Source organism: Bombina bombina, chromosome 3, assembly GCF_027579735.1.
Source record: "Bombina bombina isolate aBomBom1 chromosome 3, aBomBom1.pri, whole genome shotgun sequence".
Classification (NCBI taxonomy): domain Eukaryota; kingdom Metazoa; phylum Chordata; class Amphibia; order Anura; family Bombinatoridae; genus Bombina; species Bombina bombina.
In genome coordinates, this window is record NC_069501.1 from 1000774453 (window position 1) to 1000802414 (window position 27962).

General features: G+C 36.9%; 1 protein-coding gene across 1 annotated transcript in view; it reads right to left on the reverse strand.

Annotated features, from left to right (window-relative positions):
- Positions 1–27962, reverse strand: part of LOC128654303 (retinol dehydrogenase 7) — a 46065-nt gene that overhangs the window by 7162 nt on the left and 10941 nt on the right. The window contains exons 2-3 of the mRNA XM_053708164.1: positions 16748–17086; positions 12613–12871 (exon numbers count right to left, since the gene is read on the reverse strand). Of these exons, the coding sequence (XP_053564139.1) occupies positions 12613–12871; positions 16748–17063 (575 nt within the window). The 5' untranslated portion in view covers positions 17064–17086. The remainder of the gene's footprint in view (positions 1–12612; positions 12872–16747; positions 17087–27962) is intronic.

The following is a 27962-nucleotide window of genomic DNA, read 5'->3' on the forward strand; positions in this document are numbered from 1 at the left end:
ATAGGATTTTATTTGGGGGGTCGGTTGTGTGGGTGGTTGGTTTTACTGTTGGGGGGGTTGTTTGTATTTTTGTTTACAGGTAAAAGAGCTGATTTCTTTGGGTAATGCCCCACAAAAGGCCCTTTTAAGGGCTATTGGTAGTTTAGTTTAGGCTAGGGTTTTTTTTTATTTTGGGGGGGGCTTTTTTATTTTGATAGGGCTATTAGATTACATGTAATTAGTTTAAATATCTGATAATTTGTTTTTTATTTTGTGTAATTTAGTGTTTGTTTGTTTTTTTGTAATTTAGGTAATTGATTTAATTGTAGTATAAGGTTAGGTGTTAGTGTAACTCAGGTTAGGTTTTATTTTACAGGTAAAATTGTATTTATTTTAGCTAGGTAGTTAGTAAATAGATAATAACTATTTAATAACTAGTCTACCTAGTTAAAATAAATACAAACTTGCCTGTAAAATAAAAATAAACCCTAAGCTAGCTACAATGTAACTATTAGTTATATTGTTGCTAGCTTAGGGTTTATTTTATAGGTAAGTATTTAGTTTTAAATAGAAATTATTTAAGTAATGATAGTAATTTTATTTAGATTTATTTTAATTATATTTAAGTTAGGGGGTGTTAGGGTTAGACTTAGGTTTAGGGGTTAATAAATTTAGTATAGTTGCGGCGACGTTGGGGACGGCAGATTAGGGGTTAATAAATGTAGGTAGGTGGCGGCGATGTTAGGGACAGCAGATTAGGGGTTAATAATATTTATCTAGTGTTTATGATGCAGGAGTCTGGTGGTTTAGGGGTTAATATGTTTATTATAGTGGCGGCGATGTCAAGAGCGGCAGATTAGGGGTTAATAATTTTATTATAGTGTTTGCGATGCGGGAGGGTCTCGGTTTAGGGGTTAATAGGTAGTTTATGGGTGTTAGTGTACTTTTTAGCACTTCAGTTATGAGTTTTATGCTACAGCTTTGTAGTGTAAAACTCATAACTACTGACTTTAGAATACGTTACGAATCTTGTGGGATAGGCTGTACCGCTCCATTTTTGGCCTCCAAAAAAAAGCTTGTAATATCGGTGCTATGGAAGTCCCATTGACAAATGACTTTACGAAAATTGCATAAGTTAATTTGCGGTACGGCCAAAAAAGTGTGCGGGACAGCTGTACCTACAAGACTCGTAATAGCAGCGGACGCTGCTTTTTTACTCATAACGCAAAACTCGTAATCTAGCCGTATATTATCTAAACATGAGGCTATTTGGCTGTGTGATCTCTTATCTCAAGCCAGAGTTTCCAGTTACAGACAGGGGTCATGCTTTGAACTCACATAATACCAGGGCTCTTTTAAGGGGTGGGAGAGATCTGGGTAGTTGCCCAGGGTGCCAAAGGCACCATCATAAGACATAACTGAATAGAGCTGGAACACTGTTCCCTTTTTTTCTGCTAACCCCCATCTCATTTGTTACATCATGTATGTCATGTGCCTGCATTTTTTTAAAGGAAAAAAAATCTCAGTAACGTGCTAAACAGCAGCAGACAGTTCTAATACCAAACAGTAAAGAAAGTGCGATAAAAATAATCTAAATTAAAGCACAAGGTTTATTCAATTTTGTTATTGCATTTTTTATTGAACTTTTTAACTGTATATTTCTATAAAAGTGAATAAACCTTGAGTTTTAATTTAGAGTATTTTTTTACTGTTTGTTATTAGTACTGTCTGCTGCTGTTTATTGCTTTTCTGAGATTTTTTTTTCTTTTTGGGTATCTATTTGAGTTATAGGTGTTAACTCTATTTTTTTCATATAAGCTTACAGGCAGTGAGGTTAGCACCAGGGTTAACCTCCCTTTTTTCTGCATTTGTTAAATGGATATAAAACAATTTGGAATAGAGACAAAATATAATATGTACTTTAATTACTTTTACTGCAAATGCATACTGCAGTGCCTCGCCATTAACCCGTTCTTTTAACCCCTTAAGGACCAGACCATTTTTAAATGTCTTACCCTTAAAGGGACAGTCAACCATAGAATTGTTATTGTTTTAAAAGATAGATAATCCCTTTATTACTCATTCCCCAGTTTTGCATAACCCACACAGTTATATTAATGTACTTTTTACCTTTGTGATTACCTTGTATCTAGGAACCTTCTTCCAGCCCCCTGATCACATGACTGACTGTTTATTATCTATTGTCTTAAATGTAGCATTGTATTGTGCTAGATCTTAAATAACTTTCTGTGCCTGAACACAGTGTTATCTATATAGCCCACATGTACTTTCTGTCTCTTTGTGTTGAAAAGAGATTTAAAAAGCATGTGATAAGAGGCAGCCCTCAAAGGCTTAGAAATTAGCATATGAGCCTACCTATGTTTAGTTTAAACTAAGAATACCAAGAGAAAAAAAGCAAATTTGATGATAAAAGTAAATTGGAAAGTCAATTAAAATTAAACGTCCTATCTGAATAATGAAAGTTTAATTTATACTTGACTGTCCCTTTAAGGACCAGGGCAATTTTTACATTTCTGCAGTGTTTGTGTTTAGCTGTAATTTCCCTCTTACTCATTTACTGTACCCACACATTATATACCATTTTTCTCGTCATTAAATTGACTTTCTAAAGATACCATTTTTTTCATCATATCTTATAAATTTACTGTAAAACATGTATAAAATATTATGAAAAAAAAAAAAAAAACACTTTTTCTAACTTTGACCCCCAAAATCTGTTACACATTTACAACCACCAAAAAACAATCATGCTAAATAGTTTCTAAATGTTGTCCTGAGTTTAGAAATACACAATGTTTACATGTTCTTTGTTTTTTTTGCAAGTTATAGGGCAATAAATACAAGTAGCACTTTGCTATTTCCAAACCATTTTGGTTTTCATATTTAGCGATAGTTACATTGTAACACTGATATCTGTCAGGAATCCCTTAGAAGGCCGCTAAGTGTCGCTGCGCACCACACTTGTATTATGTCCAGCGGTGAAGGGGTTAATTAGGGAGCTTGTAGGAAGTTTGTAGGGTTAATTTTAGCTTTAGTGTAGTGTAGTAGACTACCCAAAGTATTGATCTATTTTGGTATATTTCATGCCACCATATTACCGCCAAAAGCGATCAAATAAAAAAAATGGTTAACTTTTTCACAAACTTTAGGTTTCTCACTGAGTGAAGGGGTTTATTAGGTAGCTTGTAGGGTTAATTTTAGCTTTAGTGTAGAGATCAACCTCCCACCTGATGCATCCCACCTCCTGATCCCTCCTTGACACCCCTAAAACAGGTCTCTGCCCTCCCCCACCTCACAATTGTTGCCGTCATCTTAAGTACTGGCAGAAAGTCTGCCAGTACTAAAATAAAAGGTTTTTATATATATATATATATATATATATATATATATATATATATATATATATTTTTTTAATTTATTTCAAATCTTTTTTATTGATTCAATATATGTCAGAATACAGATATTCAAGTATTATGTCACATTTTCCAGCAAAATAATAACTAACTATAATAAATAACTTTAACAAGTTAAACTAGGTATAACAAACATAACAAGAAAAGTAGAATAACAGATAATATTACTCACACATGAACTTTTTGGGTTTCATCTTTAAGTATTTTCCATTAGTAAGATTCTATTAGTGAAATATTAGAGATGGAAATATAGTTGTTCATACATTTTGCATACTGCATATAATTAAAACAAGGGAAGGGCGGGAGGTAAGTGGAGAAACAAAAAAAAAAAGGTGGGGGGGTGAAGTTACAGGGATAAACACAGACTTCCTCAGTACTTTGTCTGGGAAATTAAATTTCATTTCTATAATTTAGGTTTTGGTATTTAGTTTTGACTCCACAAAAAATGGATGTTACTAAAATGTTCTGATTTGCTATAATAGCTATAGTAATATATTTTAATTTTTTATATATTATTCTGCAGTGTTGGATCCCCCTTAGCCCCCAACCTCCCTAATCCCCCCAAACAGCTCTCTAACCCTCCCTCCTCTACCTAATTGTCGCTATCTTGGGTACTGGCAGCTGTCTGTCAGTACCCACTTTGCCATACATTTGGGCTTTTTTATTTTATACCCCCATCATTTATCCTCTTCCACCCACCCAGATCCCTTTCCCAACCTTTATCCCCCTCCCTCTCCCACCTTCCCTCAACCACCTTTCTTCACACGATCACTTTACTGTGATCTCATCTGAAGCGGGCACGCGCGCACTCCGGCCCCCTCGCAACGCTCCCGCGCATTACCGGCAGAGATCCCCGCTGGACCGGACACAGCTCCAGCGATGGGCTGCCCACCCGCCTCCCTTCTATGGCTCCTACCCACTAATGATCGACACCACCGCTTTGCGAAGCAGAGAGGGCCACAGATCGCGGCAGAGGGAAGCCCAGGACTGCAGCATCGTACAGGGTACGGCGCTGGTCTTTAAGGGGTTAAGTTTCCAGCTCTCCCCCACACAATTCCTTCTATGGCTGTATCTATATCCACCTTTAGGGTTGCCACCCTTCGTTTGGTAGATTGCAGGACTTTAACATCTGCTGGAGCATGCCTAGAAGCAAAAAAGCTGCGGTGAACTCAGTTGAAATACAATGCCTGTGTTTCTGATGCTAAACACTGATAAGGGGGTTGGATCAGACTACTCCAGACAGCATGGCTATGTAACTATTTTTGCTTATTTTTGAATATTATTTTTAAATACTTGCCAGCAATTTTTAAACAATGTTTTTATGCAAACTATTTTTTACTTTATTAGCCCTTTTAGGATATACACAGATCTCAACATGTTTTATGGCACTTTAAAGGGTCAGAAAAGTAAAAAGTAAAGGGACATAAAGCAAGTTGGGATAGAGACAAAATATAATAATATGTACTTTAACTACTTTACCTGCAAATTTATACTGCAGTGCCTCACCATTAACCCTTTATTTTTAGTTTCTGAATTGTAAAGCTCTAACTCCGCACACACATTTCCTTCTATGGCTGTATCTATATCTATTGTTGTTATGGTAGAATGCAAAAGTGCATAGAGATTATCTGCTGGAGCATGCCTAGAAGCTGTGAACGCAGTTGAAATACAATGCTTGTATCTAAACACTGATAATGGGGGTGGAGTTGGCTTTTCCAGGCAGCTTAACTATGTAATTAATTTTGCTTATTTTTTAAAATTATTTTAAAATGCTACCAATCCTTGTATTGTTTTATAAATGTTAGCAAGGACATTGGATGTTGGTATAATAAAGAATTTTGTATTTTTTCTTTTTGGGCTTTTTATTATATTTTTTTGCAAGTGTTCAGGGTCTCACAATCTAAAAAGTTTGATATAATATGATCTGGATGGAGTAGGATCTTGACCCTTGCACATTTCATATCTTTGTATAATTAGGGTTTAGGAATTGTCACTCATTACTTTTTTTTTGGATACCCATATGATCATACTACCACTATCAAATAGCCACAAAAGGTAGCCCAATACAGTTTAAATAATCCTTGAGATGCAGTTCCTTTTCTTTGAACTCCTTTCTTCCCTCCATTCAATGCTCCTTTTGGTTTATGTTTGCATTTGAAAAATCTGTCGGCTAGATTTAGAGTTTTGTCGGTAACGACCCGCGTAGCTAACGCTGGCTTTTTTCTGGCCGCACCTTTAAAATAACTCTGGTATTGAGAGTCCACAGAATGGCTGCGTTAGGCTCCAAAAAAGGAGCGTAGAGCATATTTAACGCAACTTCAACTCTCGATACCAGAGTTGCTTACGGACGCGGCCAGCTTCAAAAACGTTCTCGTGCACGATTCCCCCATAGAAAACAATGGGGCTGTTTGAGCTGAAAAAAAACCTAACACCTGCAAAAAAGCCACGTTCAGCTCCTAACGCAGCCCCATTGTTTGCTATGGGGAAACACTTCCTACGTCTGCACCTAACACTCTAACATGTACCCCGAGTCTAAACATCCCTAACCTTACACTTATTAACCCCTAATCTGCCGCCCCCGCTATCGCTGACCCCTGCATATTATTATTAACCCCTAATCTGCCGCTCCGTAAACCGCCGCTACTTACATTATCCCTATTTACCCCTAATCTGCTGCCCCTAACACCGCCGACCCCTATATTATATTTATTAACCCTAATCTGCCCCCCACAACGTCGCCTCCACCTGCCTACACTTATTAACCCCTAATCCGCCTCACTAACCCTATAATAAATAGTATTAACCCCTAATCTGCCCTCCCTAAAATCGCCGACACCTAACTTCAAACATTAACCCCTAATCTGCCGACTGGAGCTCACCGCTATTCTAATAAATGTATTAACCCCTAAAGCTAAGTCTAACCCTAACACTAACACGCCCCTAAGTTAAATATAATTTAAATCTAACGAAATTAATTAACTCTTATTAAATAAATTATTCCTATTTAAAGCTAAATACTTACCTGTAAAATAAATCCTAATATAGCTACAATATAAATTATAATTATATTATAGCTATTTTAGGATTTATATTTATTTTACAGGTGACTTTGTATTTATTTTAACCAGGTACAATAGCTATTAAATAGTTAAGAACTATTTAATAGCTAAAATAGTTAAAATAATTACAAAATTACCTGTAAAATAAATCCTAACCTAAGTTACAATTAAACCTAACACTACACTATCAATAAATAAATTAAATAAAATACCTACAATTACCTACAATTAAACCTAACACTACACTATCAATAAATTAATTAAATACAATATCTACAAATAAATACAATTAAATAAACTAACTAAAGTACAAAAAATAAAAAAGAACTAAGTTACAAAAAATAAAAAAATATTTACAAACATTAGAAAAATATTACAACAATTTTAAACTAATTACACCTACTCTAAGCCCCCTAATAAAATAACAAAGCCCCCCAAAATAAAAAAAATGCCCTACCCTATTCTAAATTACAAAAGTTCAAAGCTCTTTTACCTTACCAGCCCTGAACAGGGCCCTTTGCGGGGCATGCCCCAAGAAATTCAGCTCTTTTGCCTGTAAAAAAACACATACAATACCCCCCCCAACATTACAACCCACCACCCACATACCCCTAATCTAACCCAAACCCCCCTTAAATAAACCTAACACTAAGCCCCTGAAGATCTTCCTACCTTGTCTTCACCTCACCGGGTATCACACCGATCCGTCCTGGCTCCGATATATTCATCCAACCCAAGCGGGGGCTAGACATCCATCATCCGACGGCTGAAGAAGTCCAGAACAGGGTCCAAAGTCTTCATCCTATCCGGGAAGAAGAGTAGATCCGGACCGGCAACCATAATCTTCCAAGCGGCATCTTCTATCTTCATCCGATGAGGACCGGCTCCATCGTGAAGACCTCCAGCGCGGACCCATCTTCTTCCGACGACGTCCAACTGAAGAATGACGGTTCCTTTAAGGGACGTCATCCAAGATGGCGTCCCTCGAATTCCGATTGGCTGATAGGATTCTATCAGCCAATCGGAATTAAGGTAGGAAAATTCTGATTGGCTGATGGAATCAGCCAATCAGAATCAAGTTCAATCCGATTGGCTGATCTGATCAGCCAATCAGATTGAGCTCGCATTCTATTGGCTGTTCCGATCAGCCAATAGAATGCAAGCTCAATCTGATTGGCTGATCGGATCAGCCAATCGGATTGAACTTGATTCTGATTGGCTGATTCCATCAGCCAATCAGAATTTTCCTACCTTAATTCCGATTGGCTGATAGAATCCTATCAGCCAATCGGAATTCGAGGGACACCATCTTGGATGACGTCCCTTAAAGGAACCGTCATTCTTCAGTTGGACGTCGTCGGAAGAAGATGGGTCCGCGCTGGAGGTCTTCACGATGGAGCCGGTCCTCATCGGATGAAGATAGAAGATGCCGCTTGGAAGAAGATGGTTGCCGGTCCGGATCTACTCTTCTTCCTGGATAGGATGAAGACTTTGGACCCTCTTCTGGACTTCTTCAGCCGTCGGATGATGGATGTCTAGCCCCCGCTTGGGCTTGGATGAAGATTTTGGAGCCAGGACGGATCGGTGATACCTGGTGAGGTGAAGATAAGGTAGGAAGATCTTCAGGGGCTTAGTGTTAGGTTTATTTAAGGGGGGTTTGGGTTAGATTAGGGGTATGTGGGTGGTGGGTTGTAATGTTGGGGGGGGGTATTGTATGTGTTTTTTTACAGGCAAAAGAGCTGAATTTCTTGGGGCATGCCCTGCAAAGGGCCCTGTTCAGGGCTGGTAAGGTAAAAGAGCTTTGAACTTTTGTAATTTAGAATAGGGTAGGGCATTTTTTTATTTTGGGGGGCTTTGTTATTTTATTAGGGGGCTTAGAGTAGGTGTAATTAGTTTAAAATTGTTGTAATATTTTTCTAATGTTTGTAAATATTTTTTTATTTTTTGTAACTTAGTTCTTTTTTATTTTTTGTACTTTAGTTAGTTTATTTAATTGTATTTATTTGTAGATATTGTATTTAATTCATTTATTGATAGTGTAGTGTTAGGTTTAATTGTAGATAATTGTAGGTATTGTCTTTAATTCATTTATTGATAGTGTAGTGTTAGGTTTAATTGTAACTTAGGTTAGGATTTATTTTACAGGTAATTTTGTAATTATTTTAACTATTTTAGCTATTAAATAGTTCTTAACTATTTAATAGCTATTGTACCTGGTTAAAATAAATACAAAGTTACCTGTAAAATAAATATAAATCCTAAAATAGCTGTAATATAATTATAATTTATATTGTAGCTATATTAGGATTTATTTTACAGGTAAGTATTTAGCTTTAAATAGGAATAATTTATTTAATAAGAGATTATTTATTTCGTTAGATTTAAATTATATTTAATCTTAGGGGGGTGTTAGTGTTAGGGTTAGATTTAGCTTTAGGGGTTAATACATTTATTAGAATAGCGGTGAGCTCCAGTCGGCAGATTAGGGGTTAATGTTTGAAGTTAGGTGTCGGCGATGTTAGGGAGGGCAGATTAGGGGTTAAAACTATTTATTATAGGGTTAGTGAGGCGGATTAGGGGTTAATAACTTTATTATAATAGCGGAGCGGTGCGGTCCGCTCGGCAGATTAGGGGTTAATAAGTGTAGGCAGGTGGAGGCGACGTTGAGCGGGGCAGATTAGGGGTTAATAAATATAATATAGGGGTCGGCGGTGTTAGGGGCAGCAGATTAGGGGTACATAAGTATAACGTAGGTGGCGGTCGGCAGATTAGGGATTAATTATTGTAGGTAGCTGGCGGCGACGTTGTGGGGGGCAGGTTAGGGGTTAATAAATATAATATAGGGGTCGGCGGTGTTAGGGGCAGCAGATTAGGGGTACATAAGTATAACGTAGGTGGCGGTCGGCAGATTAGGGGTTAAAAAAATGTAATCGAGTGGCGGCGATGTGGGGGGACCTCGGTTTAGGCGTACATAGGTAGTTTATGGGTGTTAGTGTACTTTAGAGCACAGTAGTTAAGAGCTTTATGAACCGGCGTTAGCCCAGAAAGCTCTTAACTACTGACTTTTTTCTGCGGCTGGAGTTTTGTCTCACTTCAGACACGACTCTAAATACCGGAGTTAGAAAGATCCCATTGAAAAGATAGGATACGCAATTGACGTAAGGGGATCTGCGGTATGGAAAAGTCACGGCTGAAAAGTGAGCGTTAGACCCTTTCCTGACTGACTCCAAATACCGGCGGTAGCCTAAAACCAGCGTTAGGAGCCTCTAACGCTGGTTTTCACGGCTACCGCCAAACTCTAAATCTAGGCCTATGTTTGCTCATTGAAATCTCAATCCATTGTTCTCAAGAAATTGACCATTTAAATTAACTCAACCTTTAGGAAGAGCAGACCTCCTTATGATACCTCTCTATATATTAACAAAGGCCTCCTTAGCTTATCTATCTGATATATTTGCATTATTTATATATATGTCACAGCCCTGGGAGTTGAACTGGTGTCTGCAGTTTGCTAGACTGTTGTTGTTGCAAACTGATTTTTTTTAACTTCTGGCACCACCTACCTGCATCTGATTAGCAATTTACCGCAGACTGTTTTAATCCAGCCTTATAGGACTAGTTTCCTGTGTGCTGTATACTTGCCAGCACTTTTTAAACAAATTTTTTATGCAAACTATTTTTAATTAATTAGCCCTTTTTAGGATATGCACAGATCTAAACCATTTATGTCCCTTTAAACTTTCATGATTCATATAGAACGTGCAATTTTAAACAACTTTAAAAAAAAAAAAAAATATTATCAAATTCACTTTGTTCTGTTGGTGTCCTTTGTTAAAGAGTAAACCTAGGTAGGCTGATAAAAGCATAGAAGTGTACGTGTCTTTAGCATTCTATGGCAGCAGTGTTTGTAACAATGTATAATAATTCTATACACCCTAGGTAGGCTGATAGGAGCTTAAAGGGACAGTCAAGTATAAATTAAACTTTCATTATTCAGATAGGACTTTTAATTTTAATTGACTTTCCAATTTACTTCTATCATCAAATTTGCTTTTTTCTCTTGGTATTCTTAGTTTAAACTAAACATAGGTAGGCTCATATGCTAATTTCTAAGCCTTTGAGGGCTGCCTCTTATCACATTCTTTTTAAATCTCTTTTCAACACAAAGAGACAGAAAGTACACGTGGGCTATATAGATAACACTGTGTTCAGGCACAGAAAGTTATTTAAGATCTAGCACAATACAATGCTAAATTTAAGACAATAGATAGTAAACAGTCACAGTCATGTGATCAGGGGGCTGGAAGAAGGTTCCTAGATACAAGGTAATCACAAAGGTAAAAAGTACATTAATATAACTGTGTTGGTTATGCAAAACTGGGGAATGAGTAATAAAGGGATTATCTATCTTTTAAAACAATAACAATTCTATGGTTGACTGTCCCTTTAAGAATGTGCCTGTATCTTTAGTATTTCATGGCAGCAGTGTTCGCAACTATTTCTCTAAATATTGTTGCAAAAACTGCAGCCAGATGGCTAAACACGTGCACGCTCTTGAGCTTCCGTAGGATTACTTTTTAACAGAAGATACCAAGAGAACTGATAAAAATTGCTAATAGAAGTAAATTGAAATGTTTAACTCCTTCGCTACCGAAAATTGGTCCGATTTTAACAATAGTAATGCCTATGCTCTATATGCTGCCCAAACGTCCTCTTCCTGAAACATTTGGAATATAGGGGTTTTCTTCATGTATGTCTGTTTCCTTCATTTTTTTTAACAACCCTGTTATGTTTGCCACCTCTGATACCAAAGTGACTTTTGTCATTTCTCTCCTAAAAGGAAAGGCATTGGCACAGATCTCTCCATTTCTGGAAAAGGATAATCCTCATTTTAAAGGAAACAGGTCTCTTTCTTCTCTGCAGTTCATCAGCAGCTGAATGCACTCTTCTCGACAATTATTCAGAGTAAATTAACTGTAGCACTTTATGCAGTATATTTGCATTGTAGCAGCTAAAAAAGAGAACACTGAGCATTGCTTTTATAAAAGTTTTCTCTGACCGCTTAAAACGTGATCTTATATTTAAAGATCTGCCAAAATTCCTTAAAGAGCTTATCATCTTGTGTGTCCATCTTGATTTCTATTTCAATGAAAAACATGAGCAGGAGAGGCGTAGCAGGGCATCTCATTCCAATATCCATCTGGCACATCATTTTTTCTGCCTCCTCCTTGACCTGTGTCTACTGTCCAGCCAGTACCAGAAGTACTTATGGAGGTTATTAACCTCCGACTGCCTAAATCTGAAAAGTTTAGAAGGTGCTCCCTTGGTCTCTGCCTAAATTGTGGCCTTAAGGGTCACTTACTTTCTACTTGCTCCACTCGTCCAGTAAAAGGAGAGAGTCTAACCAGAGTTGAAGGAACATATTGTCCTTTTACTCATTGCAACAGCTGCTAGTCCATTCAACCTTGGGTTCCCTGGCTAATATAACAGATCTAATAGACTACTGGTGATTTTACATCCTGTGGAGTTTCTTGTGTACAAACGTGTGCATGTCGTACTGTTGTTCCATGTCCTCAGCATGTAACCAATATTGAGGCTCAACTTACTGCACTCAAGGAGTATAGAGAGTATGCTGATGTTTTTCATTAAAAAAAAGATCCTGTTTCAGTGACTGGGCTCAACCAGCTAAGAGGATGTCAGTTCTCTCAGACAGTAAACAGTACTGGCAAACATTATTATACTATGAGGCACCTTCTTTGCTTTTATGATAACTTATTTACCTTTTCTTTCCTTCTCCTTTTAGGAAGCGGCAAAACATTATATTTATTTTTGCATCATCTAAATGATGGTGAGTGTACAAATATTAGGCAAAACCCCTCCTCCTCTACAAGTTTAATAAAAAGGTGGGTAATTGTGTATCTCATTTGCATATCATTTCCCAGATTCCTTTGCTCCAGTACAAAAACTGGTAGCTCATGTTTACTGTGGGGGATGTGAAGATGGGCTATACAATGATCTATTCAGTGCAACATTTGAGAAACAGGTTATTAATACAGTTTCTAAAAGTTTTATAAATTATTAATCTGGATTTCGTGTTCTATGCAGTTATGTAGAAGACACCAATCTGAAGCAGGACTCACCTCAAACTGTCTGAGAAAGCCTCCACTCCAAACTTAGAAATACAATATCCTCCACCAGCAATAGACAATCTTCCTGCACCACTAGCAACATTAACAATGCGCCCATGGGCTTTCCTGATGAGTGGCAACAGATTCAATGTCACATCGATTGTTCCAAGTACGTTCACATTCAGCGCTTTAGCAAAATCCTCTTTAGTTTGCCACTCATTTGGCCCCAGTGCAAAGCCAAATGCAGCATTATTTACCAAGCCCCAGAGTCCTGCAACATATTAAAATATAAAATATAAAATGTAAAGGTATTTTTATGCTATTTATTATTTGTAAATTCTTTCAGAAATCATTCTTTTCATTTGCATCCAGATTCGGACAAATAAAATCACTAATATTGCTGTATTCTTTGCATTTATTTGAGAACACAATACAACACAGACATTTGGTTGAGAAAGGCTTCCAAATTTCAGTGTTACAATATTTAATAACAATCCATTAGTGTTGTTGTTAGTTAATTGATTACTAGGCCAGACAATAAGTACATAAGTTTCCCTTTTGTTCTTGACAATCCTGACCCAATTAAAGGGACAGTAAACATATAAAATAATGTTATATAATTCTGCACATAGTGTAGAATTATATACCATTACCTTAGCACCAACTTTATACATCAAAGGATTGCAGAGATATTTTATTCCAAAGTTCATTTTTCCTGAACACCGCTCCTGACTCTACTTTTCATGAGTGGATCTTCCTTTTCATAAGCGATTCACGGGTATGATATCTTGTCATGGCACGATCTGGCACACTGTGAATAGACAGCGTGCCCGCAAAGCGCTTATGAAAAGAAAGATCTGCTCAGTAGAGCCAGGAGTGGCGTACGGGCACTCACAGGAAGCTGTGTTGTCCCCAGAGTCACAGGCAGTTAACCCCAGACAGGTCTGGGTGCAAGAACCATAGGGAAAATTACAAAACAAATTAATGCAACACACAGAGAAAGTCCAGCACTCACTTACAAGCTCTCAGCTAAGATTTAAAAGCAAAAATGGAAAAGTTAGTTACTGCATTTGGCCAAATGGGACAAGCCCAGGTACCACATCAAGGTCCTTTCCAATGCCTGAGACCCTAAAACAGCCACACAATGCAAGCTCTCAAATCCAAACAAACTGGGAACAAGCGAAGGGTGCACAGGCTTATGTAATCACCCTAGACATATACAAAACACGGAAGGGGACTGCACTCTCATACCGGACCGGGTACACATCCCTTGACCCTGCAACATGCTCAGTCCTGGGTGCTCATGGGCACTCACAGGTGGTGTATATCCAGTATTGCTTGTTAGGCTGTCATAGAGTCTCGTTGTAAGTGAAATTATATTTGAAATTCATTGAGACCTAACATTTAAATCTATTGATGGGGGGGGATCCAGACATTAACATACTGGATGTGAAACAGGTTCTGTAAACAGATGTAATTGGTAAATATTTGCAAGTCTATTTTTTATATTATAGTAAAGTAGTCTTGATTGATAGAACAAAATTTGTCTTGGTAATCTTGCAGATACCAACAAGAGGCTGACCATGAAAGCTACAGGGTGTTCCAGGGCACTCTCAATTCAGGGGGTCTATTTATCAAGCCCCGTATGGGCCCCCATGCCTCTGTTTATGCATGAGTCTTCAGGCTCTGTGGCGCCTCTGTGGCAGCGGACAGCAATCAGCCCGATCGCATATCATTGGGTTGATTGACACCCCCTGCTAGCCGCCAATTGGCCGCGAACATGCCGGGGGAAGCGGCATTGCACAAGCATTTCTAGTAAAATGCTTGTGCAATGATAAATGCCGACAGCGTATGCTGTCGGCATTTATTGATGTGTGGCAGACATGATCAGCTACAGCACATTGATAATTCGGCCCCATGGACTGGATTTTTCACCTAAGACTCAGCATGCATAATTTAAAGGGACATTAAACTGCTGAGTATAACTACAGTAATTTGGTTATTACTCACCCTGCTATTGTCTTTTTTCCTCTAATGCCTGCAGCTGTCTTCAAATTAATTCTCTTTTTTTAACCCTTTAGAAGTATTAGTTACTGAAGTTCTGTATCTTCACACTGAGCTCTGCAAACCTGGAGCTTATATTTGTTATGTAATTTTTTTAACCCTTCCCTGTCGGGACTAAAAGTTCTGATGTAAACAAATTGAAATCAACCGATCATTCATGCGATCACGTGATATCAATGATGGGATCGGGTTAGGGGGGAGTGCCTATGATGCTAGGTATTCCCTCCAGCCTGCGATCAAATTTACCAAGCCGCTATGGCTTCAGTACAGCCAAACGGCTAGGACGTTCCCTGCCGTCCTAATGACGCTAAAGTCCAGCACCATTAGGACTGCATGGAATGTCCTAACAGTGAAAATGGGTTAGTTGTTTAAAAAACAGCTAAAATGTAACTCTTACGTTGTCTATTATGTGAGCTAGCCTAAAGTAAAAAGGTACAACTGTCAAAAACCAGTAACATTACAGTGCATTGCTTCTGTCACAAGATGCAACACAACACATCTACACGATGGCAGCGCCCAGTGTAAGATGCAGAGCTTTACCAACTGAATTCTGTAAAGAGTTAAAATAAGAGTACAATTTTAACCTTTTAAATCCGTTATGCTGTTCTATTCCGTCATAATTAGACTGGGCTTTAAAGCCGTTATGATGGAATAGAACGTCATAGCTAACGGCTGTCCTGAAGCCTTCTGTGCTGTCAGGACTTGATTGTGGTCTTGGGGGCATTCCTAGGGTTGTAGGGATGCCCCCAGACGTGATCCAATAATTGAAATCTCGCGATCGTGTGCACAAATCGCGTGGTTTCAATTTGTCTACATCGGAACAGTTGTTCCGATGTAGGAACTTTAGCCCTGACTCGAAAGGGTTAAAGAGAGCTGCAGGTACGAGAGAAAACAATAGCATGATGAGTAGTAACCATATTACTATAGTTGTACCCAGCAGTTTACTGTCCCTTTAAACATATGTGATTGCACTTGTGAAGCATCTCATCAAAGCTGACTAGGTTGTCTCTTTTTTATATTTAATTTATTTCTCTTTTTAAAAAGTGCTCTTTTGTGCATATGTTAGACTAGACTGTTTTATAGAGGGTGTCATTTTTTTTTCTTTTTTATCTATTTGTTTTGTAAGATTTTGAATGCCCTTCTGTGATACCTATTTCTATTGATTTTAATGGAGCAGAATGCACCACTCACTGCACTTATAAGGGTCAAATATATCTCTATGTTATTCTGCAAATATGAGGCAAAGTTATGGCAAGTTTTTCCTGCGAGATATTAGTTTCACAAATACGTTTTCTTGAATTCAGGCCAATATTTTGGTCAAGCAGAATTAGTTATTTTACAGTAATATCTATATGTTTAAAATCTAGAATGAACACACATTCCAATAATAATATTTTTGCTCCCAGGGCATCAGTTGGTGTTGATACAGGCAGAGGGGGCTGTGGTTAAAGCAAAAGCACTGATCATTAAAGACAATTTCTGAATAAGTATCTCCATGGAAGAAGATATAATGTGGGGTTTCATATAATTCATGTTGTATACCTTTAAGAAGCTAATATTTTATCAAGTTAAATTGCATATTGAAGTTATTTTTCCTTAAACTAAAATGTGGCATTTAATTAGTTCTTGAATAATCAAAAGAAAATCCAGATCAACTCAATCCTTAACTTAAAAACACTATTTCATTAAAGTCTATTAAAATAAACAGCACAGATTAAAACATACTAAACGGACACATTAAACCTCTGTAGGGCCAATGACTCAAAAAGGAATATAGCTGTGCATTAACTTGCATGTGCATGAGTGAGCTGTACTGGGGTATGTCATCTGTATATGTGATTATTGGCTACAATCTAAACCAGCCAATATTACAATGTATATAAATCCTCTTTTATATGTTAGGTGACCCATGACTAAAAGTTGGGTGATCGTCATCTGTTCAGCCAAGCTGCCAATGTTCTTTAACCTTTCAAAGAGCATACATCAAAGCCATCAATGTAATTGCATTGTAATATGTCCCTGTCACTGGTTGTCTACCATTCCCTAAAATCAGTTCAGCATTGATACATAAAGGTGATCTCACCTGCATCTCCAACAATACTAGAGACCCACTCTGCAACAGACTTTACTCTCTGACTGTCATTAATATCCAGGATCACAGTCTGCAGTCTGCTGGATGTCTCCTTCTTCAGCTCCTCAGCACCTTTCTCAGTCAGACAAGTTGCCAGCACCTTTAGGCCACGGCGATCCAGTTGTTTTGCTGCTCGGTTACCAAAGCCAGAGTCACATCCTGTGATCATCACATATTTATCTGAGAGATTCTCTAGTATCTGACTTTGTCTGTACCATCTGTACACCAGGATCAGAATAGACAGAAGTAATAACAGAAGGAGCCACATGTCTGAGGCAGCAGGTTTTTTTTCTGTAATGGAATAATGTATATTACTAGCTAAAATTTATATGGATTAATATATTCTAATTCTCTTCATCTAAGGCACCTACAGTAGATATCCCATCTGCCTCAGTGTAAGACTGTGACAGAACAGCTAATCACTAATATCCATTTACATAATAAGAGACTGTTGATTAGTATTTTCTTGTCCCATAACTATATAGACTCAGAGCCCAATTCTCAAAAACATTCCAGCAGGGAGAGAAATGATATCTAACAAAAAGGACTGAACCTGAAAGTCCCACAGATATGTTATGCCTCCAATATAAATAAATAAACCTCTCTGGGATGGTGAATCCCACAAGTGTAAGTTAACACCCGAGCACCTGACATTCTTATAAATGTTCAGTTTACAACAAATACAAATTAAACTGAAATGGTGTAACTACAGAGTAACTTGTATTTGCTTATAGTTTAGGATACTTTACTATTAGCTAAATAAGTGCCTTGAGAATGTTAAGCAAACGTCACCATCATTTAATTAGTGAGATAAATCAGTGACACCTGCAAGTTTAAAGTTCTTAGAGAATATAATAATGGTACATAGAAACAATACAGAATGCAATGCAATTTGTAAAAGACACACAGAAATATAGATAGTATAATCCTAATTTGTTAAAATTACACAAATATTCAATGCCCAATCAGAATATGTAAAACATTGGTGTGTTCAAAATCTTAATGAATTAAACAAAAACAAAAAAAAAAAAATATTCTTAAATGTAAGGAATGTACAAATCTAACCACCCCCCCCCCCCAAAAAAAAAAAAAAAAAAAGTCTATGGGGCTGATTTACTAATGTGCGGGTGGACATGATCCTCTGTAATGGATCATGTCCGCCACACATCGATAAATGCCAACAGCATGCGCTGTCGGCATTTATCATTGCACAAGCATTTCTAGTGAAATGCTTGTGCAATGCCATCCCCTGCACATTCGCAGGGGGTGTCAGTCAACCCGAGTGTATCTGATCAGGCTGAATGCTGTCCGCCGCCTCAGATGTAGAGAACAAGTTAAGGAGCAGCAGTCTTAAGACCGCTACTTCTTAACTCCTGTTTCCTGCAAACCTGACAGCTCATGCAGAAACTGTTGCATTCGCCTCGTGTTAAATCAGCCCCCATATGTAAATGCAACAAAAATGTTTATGTTCTGCAGTGCTATATTTTGCATTGCCTATTTTACTTAAAGTAGACCATTGTAGTTCCTTATTTGATTATATCGTATTTAGTCTACAGACTACTGTATCTATTTTTTTTGTGTTTTAAAAAGAATACTGATGAAATTTAAAAAAAATGATAGAATAATGAATGATAATACAGTTGTTGTATTCTACAATGGTTTTCGAAGCAGCAGAAGAATTCCACAGCAGATGACTATGGCACCTATTTATCAAGCCGTCAACCTCAAATATGCTGGAATTCCGCAACGTAATTGTGGAGAGCTTGATTCGCCTTATTTATCAAACCCTACAGACTGGCAAAAGTAGAAATTTGTGACGTAACATACGAACCGCCGGTCTCAGTCCGATGCTTATGTCACTACAGATGTACCGAATGCAAATTCAGCACTATCTGACTACTTTTGCTAGTTATCAAATTTCTACCAGATACGCTCCCCACTATTCCGGCCCAGGGGGCGGCGGATGCCATAGAAATCAATGGGAGTCTGAAAGCAGCGAAAGCTCATGTTCGCTGCTGCCCGATATCCCATTGATTTCTATGGGAGAATAAAAGTTATGTTTACACCTAATACCCTAACATAAGCCCCGAGTCTAAACACCCCTAATCTGCCGCCCCCTACACAGCCCCCACCTACATTATACTTATTAACCCCTAATCTGCCGCCCCGGCCCCGCAGCCACCTACATAAAGTTATTAACCCCTATCCTGCTGCTCCCGGAACCCACCGCAACTAAATAAAGTTATTAACACCTAACAACCTGCTAACTTTATATTAAATATTAACTCATCCCTATCTTATAATCAATTTAAACTTACCTTTAAAATTAAATTAAACTATATTAAACTAATAATTAACCTACCCTAACTTTTATAACAAAATTACATTAAACTATATTAAACTAATAATTACTCTACACTAACTGTTATACTAAAATTACATTAAACTATATTAAATTAATAATTAATCTACACTAACTGCTATACTAAAATTACATTACATTTAATTTAATTCTAAAGTTAAGTTTAAATGTATTATAAGATAGGGATGAGTTAATATTTAATATAAAGTTAGCGGGTTGTTAGGTTTAGGGGTCAATAGGTTAATTTAGTTTATGGCGAGGTGGGGGGCTGTTGGTTTAGCGGTTAATAACTTTATTTAGTTGCGGTGGGCTCCGGGAGCGGCGGGATAGGGGTTAATAAGTATAATGTAGGTGGCGGCGGTATAGGGGGTGGCAGATTAGGGGTAAATAACATAATGTAGGTGGTGGCGGTGTAGGGGGTGGCAGATTAGGGGTTAATAACATAATGTAGGGGGCGGTGGGCTCTGGGAGCGGCAGGATAGGGGTTAATACATTTATTAGAGTGGCGGTGGGCTCCGGGAGCGGCAGGATAGGGGTTAATAACTTTATTTAGTTGCGGTGGGGTCCGGGAGCAGCGGGATAGGGGTGAAACAGTGTAGTATAGTGTGGGTGTTTAGTGACAGTATACAAAGCTGTGAAAAAGCCGAATAGCAGTGAGATCGATGACTGTCAGTTAACAGTCCGCTGATCATCGCCCCGTACTTGGTGCGCGGCTTTTTGACAGCTTTTTTGGTAAATATGGAGAACGTATTCAGGTCCGCGGCAGCGATGTTAAGCGAGCGTATTGGTGCCGTCGAATGCAAGTAAGTTGACAGCTTGATAACTAGGCCTCTAAATGTGAGCAGCTTAATGTAAAAAGAGCTTAATGTGCCAAAATTCACCTAAACATCAATCAATTGCCTTGAAACTTGGCACAAGCTCAGTTTGTCACTTTCCAAACCTATCCTAGAAGTTTCATGGATTTTGGTTTTCACAAGGCAAATGAGTGACATTAAGCTGCTCACATTAAATGTTTTAGGATTGTAAACAAAATATTTAAATGCGAATAACTTTTGGTATGTTTTATCAAATGTCCTTAAAATTTCAGAATATGTTTGAATAGATAGATGAATGTATTGTGGGAAGTTTGAGGGGAAATTGGTTAACATCTAAGTTCAATTTTGTACGTTAAGTCTCATTATGCTCCCCAAAAAACAAGCTTAATGCCACTCATTTGCCTTGTGGGAAACCAAAATCCCTAAAACTTCTAGCATAGGTTTTGAAAAGTGACAAACTGAGTTTGTGTCAAGTTTCTAGGCAGTTGATTAATGTTTTGGTGAATTTTGGTACATTAAGCTCTTTTTTACGTTAAGCCATTCACATGAAATGTTTTAGGATTGTAAAAAAATAGTTAAATGTGAATAACTTTTGGTATGTTTTACCAAATGTCCGTAAATTTTCAGAATATATGTTTGAATAGATAGATTAAATGTATTTTGAGAAGTTTGGGGGAAATTGGTTAACATCTAAGTTCAATTTTGTACGTTAAGCCACATTAAGCTCCCCCAAAAATATGCTTAATGTCACTCATTTGCCTTGTGGGAAACCAAAATCCATGAAACTTCTAGGATAGGTTTGGAAAGTTACAAACTGAGTTTGTGCCAAGTTTCAAGGCAATTGATTGATGTTTAGGCGAATGTTGATACATTAAGCCCTTTTTTACGTTAAGCCATTCACATGAAATGTTTTAGGATTGTAAAAAAATAGTTAAATGTGAATAATTTTTGTTATGTTTAATCAAATGTCCTGAAATTTTCTGAATATGTTTGAATAGATAGATTAATGTATTGTGAGAAGTTTGGGCAAAATTGGTTGACATCTAAGTTCAATTTTGTACGTTAAGCCACATTAAGCTCCCCAAAAAACAAACTTAATGTCACTCATTTGCCTTATGGGAAACCAAAATCCATGAAACTTCTATCAATATCGATATTTAATCCCCTAGGTGATAAAGAATCCTCGTATGTGGTGTACCAGATAAACTGTTCATGTAATCTAATTTATATAGGTAGGACGTAACAGAAGATAAAATATAGGTTGAGGGAACATCTTACAAATATCACTACAGGTATGGAGAACCATAGTGTCCCAGCACACTTCAAAAGAGTCCATAATCAAGATCCAAAAAGTCTAGAAATTAGAATTATAGAACAAATACCTATTAATAAATGGGATACGAATAGACTATTAAAATTGAGACAACATGAGACTTTTTGGATAAAAAAATTGGATTCTTTATCACATAGGGGATTAAATATCGATATTGATATACAGACATTTTTAGGGTAGTTTTTAGGTTAGTCTTTGTATTAAAGTTATCAGTATAGGTCTAATACTATTTGATCATCATATCAATTGGAATTATGCATTTATTATACAAGAAATTATTGTTTTATGGGTATTTTAAAGAGCTATTTTAAAGAGGTTATGTTAAGAAGCACCATATAGGAATGTTTTAACTTAACAGAAGTAATAACAGAAGGAGCCACATGTCTGAGGCAGCAGGTTTTTTTTCTGTAATGGAATAATGTATATTACTAGCTAAAATTTATATATTCTAATTCTCTTCATCTAAGGCACCTACAGTAGATATCCCATCTGCCTCAGTGTAAGACTGTGACAGAACAGCTAATCACTAATATCCATTTACATAATAAGAGACTGTTGATTAGTATTTTCTTGTCCCATAACTATATAGACTCAGAGCCCAATTCTCAAAAACATTCCAGCAGGGAGAGAAATGATATCTAACAAAAAGGACTGAACCTGAAAGTCCCTCAGATATGTTATGCCTCCCATAGTAATTAATAAACCTCTCTGGGATGGTGAATCCCACAAGTGTAAGTTAACACCCGAGCACCTGACATTCTTATAAATGTTCAGTTTACAACAAATACAAATTAAACTGAAATGGTGTAACTACAGAGTAACTTGTATTTGCTTATAGTTTAGGATACTTTACTATTAGCTAAATAAGTGCCTTGAGAATGTTAAGCAAACGTCACCATCATTTAATTAGTGAGATAAATCAGTGACACCTGCAAGTTTAAAGTTCTTAGAGAATATAATAATGGTACATAGAAACAATACAGAATGCAATGCAATTTGTAAAAGACACACAGAAATATAGATAGTATAATCCTAATTTGTTAAAATTACACAAATATTCAATGCCCAATCAGAATATGTAAAACATTGGTGTGTTCAAAATCTTAATGAATTAAACAAAAACAAAAAAAAAGAAATATTCTTAAATGTAAGGAATGTACAAATCTAACCCCCCCACCCAAAAAAAAAAAAAAAAAAAGTCTATGGGGCTGATTTACTAATGTGCGGGCGGACATGATCCTCTGTAATGGATCATGTCCGCCACACATCGATAAATGCCAACAGCATGCGCTGTCGGCATTTATCATTGCACATTCGCAGGGGGTGTCAGTCAACCCGAGTGTATCTGATCAGGCTGAATGCTGTCCGCCGCCTCAGACGTAGAGAACAAGTTAAGGAGCAGCAGTCTTAAGACCGCTACTTCTTAACTCCTGTTTCCTGCAAACCTGACAGCTCATGCAGAAACTGTTGCATTCGCCTCGTGTTAAATCAGCCCCCATATGTAAATGCAACAAAAATGTTTATGTTCTGCAGTGCTATATTTTGCATTGCCTATTTTACTTAAAGTAGACCATTGTAGTTCCTTATTTGATTATATCGTATTTAGTCTACAGACTACTGTATCTATTTTTTTTGTGTTTTAAAAAGAATACTGATGAAATTTAAAAAAAATGATAGAATAATGAATGATAATACAGTTGTTGTATTCTACAATGGTTTTCGAAGCAGCAGAAGAATTCCACAGCAGATGACTATGGCACCTATTTATCAAGCCGTCAACCTCAAATATGCTGGAATTCCGCAACGTAATTGTGGAGAGCTTGATTCGCCTTATTTATCAAACCCTACAGACTGGCAAAAGTAGAAATTTGTGACGTAACATACGAACCGCCGGTCTCAGTCCGATGCTTATGTCACTACAGATGTACCGAATGCAAATTCAGCACTATCTGACTACTTTTGCTAGTTATCAAATTTCTACCAGATACGCTCCCCACTATTCCGGCCCAGGGGGCGGTGGATGCCATAGAAATCAATGGGAGTCTGAAAGCAGCGAAAGCTCATGTTCGCTGCTGCCCGATATCCCATTGATTTCTATGGGAGAATAAAAGTTATGTTTACACCTAATACCCTAACATAAGCCCCGAGTCTAAACACCCCTAATCTGCCGCCCCCTACACAGCCCCCACCTACATTATACTTATTAACCCCGAATCTGCCGCCCCGGCCCCGCAGCCACCTACATAAAGTTATTAACCCCTATCCTGCTGCTCCCGGAACCCACCGCAACTAAATAAAGTTATTAACACCTAACAACCTGCTAACTTTATATTAAATATTAACTCATCCCTATCTTATAATCAATTTAAACTTACCTTTAAAATTAAATTAAACTATATTAAACTAATAATTAACCTACCCTAACTTTTATAACAAAATTACATTAAACTATATTAAACTAATAATTACTCTACACTAACTGTTATACTAAAATTACATTAAACTATATTAAATTAATAATTAATCTACACTAACTGCTATACTAAAATTACATTACATTTAATTTAATTCTAAAGTTAAGTTTAAATGTATTATAAGATAGGGATGAGTTAATATTTAATATAAAGTTAGCGGGTTGTTAGGTTTAGGGGTCAATAGGTTAATTTAGTTTATGGCGAGGTGGGGGGCTGTTGGTTTAGCGGTTAATAACTTTATTTAGTTGCGGTGGGCTCCGGGAGCGGCGGGATAGGGGTTAATAAGTATAATGTAGGTGGCGGCGGTATAGGGGGTGGCAGATTAGGGGTAAATAACATAATGTAGGTGGTGGCGGTGTAGGGGGTGGCAGATTAGGGGTTAATAACATAATGTAGGGGGCGGTGGGCTCTGGGAGCGGCAGGATAGGGGTTAATACATTTATTAGAGTGGCGGTGGGCTCCGGGAGCGGCAGGATAGGGGTTAATAACTTTATTTAGTTGCGGTGGGGTCCGGGAGCAGCGGGATAGGGGTGAAACAGTGTAGTATAGTGTGGGTGTTTAGTGACAGTATACAAAGCTGTGAAAAAGCCGAATAGCAGTGAGATCGATGACTGTCAGTTAACAGTCCGCTGCTCATCGCCCCGTACTTGGTGCGCGGCTTTTTGACAGCTTTTTTGGTAAATATGGAGAACGTATTCAGGTCCGCGGCAGCGATGTTAAGCGAGCGTATTGGTGCCGTCGAATGCAAGTAAGTTGACAGCTTGATAACTAGGCCTCTAAATGTGAGCAGCTTAATGTAAAAAGAGCTTAATGTGCCAAAATTCACCTAAACATCAATCAATTGCCTTGAAACTTGGCACAAGCTCAGTTTGTCACTTTCCAAACCTATCCTAGAAGTTTCATGGATTTTGGTTTTCACAAGGCAAATGAGTGACATTAAGCTGCTCACATTAAATGTTTTAGGATTGTAAACAAAATATTTAAATGCGAATAACTTTTGGTATGTTTTATCAAATGTCCTTAAAATTTCAGAATATGTTTGAATAGATAGATGAATGTATTGTGGGAAGTTTGAGGGGAAATTGGTTAACATCTAAGTTCAATTTTGTACGTTAAGTCTCATTATGCTCCCCAAAAAACAAGCTTAATGCCACTCATTTGCCTTGTGGGAAACCAAAATCCCTAAAACTTCTAGCATAGGTTTTGAAAAGTGACAAACTGAGTTTGTGTCAAGTTTCTAGGCAGTTGATTAATGTTTTGGTGAATTTTGGTACATTAAGCTCTTTTTTACGTTAAGCCATTCACATGAAATGTTTTAGGATTGTAAAAAAATAGTTAAATGTGAATAACTTTTGGTATGTTTTACCAAATGTCCGTAAATTTTCAGAATATATGTTTGAATAGATAGATTAATGTATTTTGAGAAGTTTGGGGGAAATTGGTTAACATCTAAGTTCAATTTTGTACGTTAAGCCACATTAAGCTCCCCCAAAAATATGCTTAATGTCACTCATTTGCCTTGTGGGAAACCAAAATCCATGAAACTTCTAGGATAGGTTTGGAAAGTTACAAACTGAGTTTGTGCCAAGTTTCAAGGCAATTGATTGATGTTTAGGCGAATGTTGATACATTAAGCCCTTTTTTACGTTAAGCCATTCACATGAAATGTTTTAGGATTGTAAAAAAATAGTTAAATGTGAATAATTTTTGTTATGTTTTATCAAATGTCCTGAAATTTTCTGAATATGTTTGAATAGATAGATTAATGTATTGTGAGAAGTTTGGGCAAAATTGGTTGACATCTAAGTTCAATTTTGTACGTTAAGCCACATTAAGCTCCCCAAAAAACAAACTTAATGTCACTCATTTGCCTTATGGGAAACCAAAATCCATGAAACTTCTATCAATATCGATATTTAATCCCCTAGGTGATAAAGAATCCTCGTATGTGGTGTACCAGATAAACTGTTCATGTAATCTAATTTATATAGGTAGGACGTAACGGAAGATAAAATATAGGTTGAGGGAACATCTTACAAATATCACTACAGGTATGGAGAACCATAGTGTCCCAGCACACTTCAAAAGAGTCCATAATCAAGATCCAAAAAGTCTAGAAATTAGAATTATAGAACAAATACCTATTAATAAATGGGATACGAATAGACTATTAAAATTGAGACAACATGAGACTTTTTGGATAAAAAAATTGGATTCTTTATCACATAGGGGATTAAATATCGATATTGATATACAGACATTTTTAGGGTAGTTTTTAGGTTAGTCTTTGTATTAAAGTTATCAGTATAGGTCTAATACTATTTGATCATCATATCAATTGGAATTATGCATTTATTATACAAGAAATTATTGTTTTATGGGTATTTTAAAGAGATATTTTAAAGAGGTTATGTTAAGAAGCACCATATAGGAATGTTTTAACTTATATAACGTTGTCAAATTTATTTTGGTAACTATATAAATTATTCGGAAAATTGGACATATATTTATATAGGTTGAGGATACTATGATTGATCTTTCTAGGTATCTATAAACTTTATGGTATATTATGTCTATATGAATTCATTTATAATTATGTTATTCCATAAAATATTTAACTGACTTTTTTTTAAAAAAAAATCCGCTTTTAGATAGATATTTTATATTAATATTTTATGTTTTACATATATATATTTTAATATATGTTTTTGGACATTAATTTTATTATAATGTGTTCTTAGGAAAATATGTTATAGTTATCTATGTATTATAAGTGTGTGAACATTTTCTTGTATTATTAATAATTATTTAGTCATTTAGTAGGAACAAGTATTGTATATACAAATGAGTTTTAACTTATGAATAAGCTTTCAAAAGGTGAAAGCCTGAGCCATACAAACTCTGTTAACAGAATGCATATTGTAATTAGCACTCTCTATAACACCTGACATAGGAGTACCCAGGTATATAAAATCTCTACACAGAGGGCAAGCTGTAGACTCTTGAAAAAGTTCTGACGAGTACGGAACGAAACGTGCGTCGAGCTACAATCAGCTGGTGTTTTCGGCTGTTAGGTCGGAACTTCCGCTTTAGTAGGAATTGTGTCCCAGTGAGGCTTCCGTACCCTGCAGATTGAATACGCAGAGCGCGAGAGGGACGAGGGTAACGATTCCGTAAAAGATCTCTCAGTAAGTTTTTGCTTGCATATATCATTTGGATATATTGAACTGATTTGGGAATTATATTTCACTATATTTATACGGACATTATTCAACCTTCCTGTGGTTCCCAGAAAGGAAAAAGGAAAAGATACGGAGGATAACAGGAGATCTGGTGATATATGTTGGTGCTCATTATATGCACTACCTGCAAATATATGTTATTTATCTTGTGAGTTTTATATTTTATGTTAGGGGCTTAATAAAGTTGTTTTTAATATGGCACAGAGATCTGGTGTCTTGCGCTTCTCTTTCACATACTGCAATTTCTTAACCCCGGTGGATCGTTTTTGGGAAAGCTTCCCCTAGAAGAGCGGCATAACACCTTATCCTCTACCATACCCCTGGAGAACAAATTGTCATTGTGCAACCTTGGGGATATCCATGGATTACAAATAAGGACAGTATCATATTTTGAATATATATATATATATATATATATATATATATATATATATATATATATATATATATATATATATACACATACACATACATAATGGTTATATAGGTTGCAATTATAATTTCATAGTGTTTTTCACAGTGTTCTTAATCTACCAAATTCTGTATTGCTTTTTTTTTTATAGTATATAGGTGATATATATATATATATATATATATATATATACACACAAAACACGGTGGGGTCAGCACTCTCAGGCCGGCCTGGGTACACATCCCATGACCCTGCCAAATGCACAGCCCTGGGTGCAAACCAGCACTCTCAGGAAGCTGCACTGTCACCAGAGCCACAGGCAGTTAACCCCAGTCAGGCCTGGGTGCATGGCCCAAACAGGGAAATTTACAAAAAAACATATTTTAATATAAACACACATAAAAAGTCCAGCACTCACTCACAAGCTCTCAAACTAAGATAAAAAGCAGCAATGGAAGAATTAGTTACCGCATCTGGCCAAATGGGAAAAGCCCAGGTACCTCGTCAAGGTTTCTTCCAAATAAACCTG